Below are 5,538 nucleotides of genomic sequence, written 5' to 3' on the forward strand. Positions count from 1 at the left end.
AACACAGAGCAGCTGGGTACTCCAGAATAGGATCAATCAGAGAATTGATCTTACAGTGAGTTATACAGTGGAGCCTCCAATTTTATCTTTATAGCCATTTTGACAACAAGATGGACCAGGGACACTTTGTAATATCCCAAACAGTCGAACCTTAGCATTACTGTAATACCTAGGTACCAATACATAGTGTGGTATTTCCTGATATTGTGCATGTACTTGTACTTAAAGGCATGCAATGAATATGATTATAGGGGCAACCCACAATAGCCTGATGCTTTATAAAGGCAGAGCATAGCCTTAATGATTGGGTGTCCTTTCTATATTCTTTAACATGAGTACATGCACACACATTAAGTGTATTGATATAGTCTCATACCAAGAGTAGATACCCATTCATTATTCTCTCTCTTTCTTTAGCCTCTATTATCACTAGAGGAGGATGAGGACTGTGACGTTATCAGCAGCAGGTTATTTGAGCCAGTGTTTGAACCAGAAGATGACACTCCTCTTCCTCCTGGTTATACTGGCCCCTCTACTCCTCCTCCTCATCCTCTTCAAGTCTCATTTCAAGAAGGACACCCATCATTCACTATATGAGGACCAGACGATCTCTTCGATTAGTTGGTTGTAATTTTTAGCAATTTATTTTTAACATCAAGTTATGTTTGTTGAAATACTTTTAAATTATAAGCTGCTACTGAAGATAAGGTGATTGATTCGGCCGTGCAGTCTCTTGTATTAATTGTATTAATACAATTTATTTCATAAATGATGTGCTGATCCTCATACAGATGACCCAATTTATACATGTACCTGATATAGGTGACCCAGTTTATGTTCCCCTTATATTATGAGTGCACTCATAAGGTGGCCCATACATACCCATATATGTATCAGTTTCTCCTATTAATGATATATACACAATATTAAGTTATACTAACTCTTAATTTAGTCTCGCGTAGCCAGACCCAACCCCTTTTTGACATTTGGACGGCAGGGCTATCCATCCAAATGTCAAAAAGGGGTTGAGTCTGGCTACGTGAGACTACTCTTAACTGGTTGGATAAGGTAAGGTTATCATCATCTACACATCAACACCAAGTTCCTGTTTGAAGGACTCAAGATCTTACTGTATAGTATCAATAGTGTCATGTATTGACCTTTCTTTGTTAAGGTTTCAGTACCAAGTTCCTGTTAAAGGTTAAAGTCCATTCAGTTAGTGTCAATATATATTGTTAATTATCATTACAGGTTGGGCAGCAATGTAGTGCAGTCTCCACGTGACACTGCCTGGGATCACTAGTGGCTACTACTGCTAGTGATGCTAAGAGCACTACATACAAGAAGAATATAACAAGACTGTACTAACAGTAACTACTCATAGCCAATCTTAATATTATCATTGATAGGAATAAAGATAAAGTGTCAAGTGATATATCAAGAGTATAGAGGTTTCTGTATGCATAATATTATGACTAACTAGTTCTCTTCTTCTTTTTGAATATGTTAAATAATCGTCCGGTCCCTTTTCCTCTGTCCCTCCCAATCCTTTTGAAGCCATGCCCCATAAACACTCCTCCAAAATCCGATGACAGAAATCAAACTGTCTCTGATTGGCTATGAGCCCTGGCCTCTGACCCAGTAACCCTCTAAACACAGAGTCTATGATATTAGGATCAGCATCAAACAACTGAGGAGTGTCTGGCATGTTCAATAGCTCATAAGCTACTGATACGTACAACACAACCATAATACGTACATAACAACCAGCCCTGCCTCCTCACCCCATTCATACATGTTCCTCATACAGGTGACCCAATTCATACATGTTCCCCATATAGGTGACCCAATTCATACATGTTCCTCATATAGGTGACCCAATTCATACATGTTCCTCATATAGGGGATCCAATTCATACATGTTCCTGATATAGGTGACCCAATTCATACATGTTCCTGATATAGGTGACCCAATTCATACATGTTCCCCTAATATAATGAGTGCACTCATAAGGTGGCCCATACATACCCATATATACATAGTTAGGTTATATCAAGAGATACATACTCTTGGTTGCTTCAGGTAAAGTTATCATCATCTTCACATCAACACCAAGTTCCTGTTTGAAAGACTCCAAGATCTCACAATATAGTATCAATAGTGTCATGTATTAACCTTTCTCTTTGTTTATCAAGGCTGAAGTCCATTCAGTTAGTGTCAATATATTTTGTTAACTATCATTACAGGTTGGGCAGCAATGTAGTGCCGCCTCCACGTGACACTGCCTGGGATCACTAGTGGCTACTACTGCTAGTGATGCTAAGAGCACTACACACAAGAAGAATATAACAAGACTCTTATTAACAGTAACTATACTCATAGCAAATCTTAATATTATCATTGATAGGTTCAAGCTGAAATGAAGATGAAATGTCAAGTGATGCAATACTCATGAAGCAAGAGATTTATGAAGACACAAACAATGACTCTTTCTTGAATCTTAACTAATATTTTGTTGATTTTAATTTTTTGAAAATTTTTTTAAATTTTTAATTGAATATAATGGCAATTTAAATGCAGAGCAGCTGTCATTGCCTATTCTAGCAGTTACAGCTACTGCTATAGTGAGACTAAATGAGCCACTAACACACCACACACACACACTGGAACCTGTACAATTGCTGATGCATGTGCTTACATGTTTACTGTTATGTTGTGAACAAAGTTTGAGCTTTTAATTGGATTTTTAATGAATTTTAAAAGTTGCACTAAAATTTATGTCAAATGTGCAGTGCATGTTATGTTGTAAGCATAGCTCTAAAATTTGAGCTCGGAACCAACTCAAACTTTCTACATAGCATAAGTAAATCAATAAGTATCAATCAATAAGTATCAGAAAATGTAGTTAAAAATTTTTTTAAAGCAAAAGACCAATCTGGCAGCTTCATAAAATAATGCATTAAGACAAAATTAAATATAAGTGATTTAATTATTATAATAACAATATCATCACATTACAATTACAGCAGCAAATGAAGGTATTAATAAAATCGTTAATTTGCATTAAACTACTACCTATAAAACATAGAAATATTATAGAATGACAGATTGGCAACCAGTCTGGATGAGGACTGTCAAAGAATTAATTACAATTTAGTTTCTTCCCGCTTATTTTTCTCTTTATCAGCAGTAGCATCTTCTGGTGGTAGATCTTCTGGTGGTGGACCTTCTGGTGGTAGATCTTCTGGTGGTGGACCTTCTGGTGGTAGACCTTCTGGTGGTGGACCTTCTGGTGGTAGATCTTCTGGTGGTGGACCTTCTGGTGGTAGATCTTCTGGTGGTGGACCTTCTGGTGGTGGACCTTCTGGTGGTAGATCTTCTGGTGGTGGACCTTCTGGTGGTGGACCTTCTGGTGGTGGACCTTCTGGTGGTGGACCTTCTGGTGGTGGACCTTCTGGTGGTGGACCTTCTGGTGGTAGATCTTCTGGTGGTGGACCTTCTGGTGGTGGACCTTCTGGTGGTGGACCTTCTGGTGGTGGACCTTCTGGTGGTGGACCTTCTGGTGGTGGACCTTCTGGTGGTAGATCTTCTCCTGTAAATTAATAATAATATTGATAAGAGACCAGATACTAACTTCGCATCATACAGCATATAACCACCACCATCACTATTATCACTATTATCAGTATTATCAGTACAGCAATACTACCAGCAATAGCTCCAATAATTTCTATAAATGCAATAAATAAATAAGTTAGTGCAGGTTATATGTAATGGCAAACCTGGTCTTAGATCAGGAGATGAAGTCCCTGTAGGTGGTAGTGTAGGAGTAGTGTCTAGATAATAATAACAAAATGAATAATGATGAAAATAACATACATACTTACCAAATTCTAGTATAAATGGTTCACTACTACCAGCCTCATTACTAAATATAATACTGATATTACACTGTTCATATAATGGTACTGGTACTGATCCTGTTATGTTCATTGGTCGTTTAGCATATTCCACTAGTGTAGTATTATCATATAAAACATCAGTTTCAGTACACTCTACAACAACTGTGACATTCTCAGGAGCTTCACCAGTACACTCGAGTGTAATCTATAACAACATTTTGAATTTTGATAATAATAAAACACTGATAAAAGATTATTACTGGTATATTAAAGGAAGCATTAGCAATAGTCTCATTAAATGTTATCTCAAGTATATCTGAAGCAGCTTCTGTCACTGATCTTGGTACTAAATAAACATAAAATCATTTATTCAGTAATTATTGTTTATTGTACCTCTTTGATATGAGAATGTAGTATTATTAGATATTCCTTCTCCTAATTCATTAACTCCAGTTATAACATATGTATAACGAGTCCGAAATAAATCACCATCCATAAACTGATGAGTGGTGGTATCATATACTGATACATTCCTCAAGAACTGACCAGTTATATCATCATATATACTGACATTATAGTATTGTATAGATACTCTATCATCAACTGTAGGAGCAGTCCATGTTATATCAATAGTAGAACAGTTGTCAATTGAAGAGTCAATGTTAGTAACTGGACCAAGATAATCTAATAGTTCGAAAAAGGGTTTGAATTTACAATAATTATAATAGTTTTTTACCAAATCCAAAAGAAGGTATTGGTAACAATTCTCCTCCAAGGTTACTGAATGATACATTAACAAAAAACCCAATTAAATTATTAGGTACAGTTATTACTCCAGTAATCATCAGTTGATCATTAACTTGTGTTGGTATACTGGTATTGTTTATTACTGCATTATCAGTATTCAGTATACTAACTGGTTATACCATTAGGAAACTCTCCTTTACATAGTGTACTGACCTATGAGTGGATGAGTGAGTGAGTGTGTGGGAATAAGGTGAACCAAACAATATTCATTTGCTATGTATGCATTTCCTGTTAGTTTACAAGGCCTGTATAGCTAGAAGGTGATTGGAGTAACATGTCACCCCCCTTTTGAGTTACTACCTTTTTTGGTTTGTTTAAATTAAACATGTATTTTTTGGTATTTTATGTGTATCCAGTCCTACTTATCACCCTCCCCTCTTATGTAACTTATATATTGTCACCCTCCTTTTGTAACCCATAGCTACAGGCCTGGTGTGATAAGCTTATTAATTATTATGGCAAATATACTTACATTAATACTGATATTCAATGATATTAGTTGTCCATCAATTACTGGTACCACTGATACAGGAGGAGTAATGAGAGGAACTGAAAGATACACTGTGAACATATACATGAAGCCATAGTAATGCTAACCTCTTTCATAATAAAAACTGATATTATAATTAGGTGAGCCAATTCCAGCACCATTAATAGGAGAAACTGATACATTATTTAATATACAAGGATCAGGATTAGTAGCTGATAATGTAAAATTAGTGTTATTGTTAGTAATAATGTTCACTAATCCATTGACTATATAGTATCCAGTGATAGGTACATTATCCAGTGTATAAGGAGCTGTCCATGTTAATAATACACTGGATC

General features: G+C 36.1%; 1 protein-coding gene and 1 long non-coding RNA gene across 3 annotated transcripts; one reads left to right on the plus strand and one right to left on the minus strand.

Annotated features, from left to right (window-relative positions):
- LOC109581644 (uncharacterized) lies at positions 1-662 on the plus strand. The gene is made up of 2 exons (XR_002184713.1): positions 1-55; positions 418-662. It is a non-coding gene; the product is annotated as an uncharacterized LOC109581644 (long non-coding RNA).
- A 2,392-nt stretch (positions 663-3,054) lies between these two features.
- Positions 3,055-4,839, minus strand: LOC109581643 (protein transport protein sec31-like). 2 transcript variants are annotated; one of them, XM_019995932.1, is made up of 8 exons: positions 4,640-4,839; positions 4,297-4,587; positions 4,164-4,249; positions 3,889-4,108; positions 3,784-3,837; positions 3,636-3,731; positions 3,228-3,593; positions 3,055-3,197 (listed from the first exon to the last, which is right to left on the minus strand). In XM_019995932.1, the coding sequence occupies exons 1-8, from the start codon at positions 4,746-4,748 to the stop codon at positions 3,148-3,150; spliced, it is 1,272 nt and encodes a 423-aa protein (XP_019851491.1). In that variant the 5' UTR covers positions 4,749-4,839; the 3' UTR covers positions 3,055-3,147. The 2 variants fall into 2 exon arrangements, with proteins under 2 accessions (XP_019851491.1, XP_019851490.1); XM_019995931.1 differs by having other exon boundaries at positions 3,055-3,593.
- Positions 4,840-5,538: the final 699 nt, after the last annotated feature.

This window comes from Amphimedon queenslandica, unplaced genomic scaffold (assembly GCF_000090795.2).
Source record: "Amphimedon queenslandica unplaced genomic scaffold, v1.1 AMPQUscaffold_13427, whole genome shotgun sequence".
Taxonomy (NCBI): domain Eukaryota; kingdom Metazoa; phylum Porifera; class Demospongiae; order Haplosclerida; family Niphatidae; genus Amphimedon; species Amphimedon queenslandica.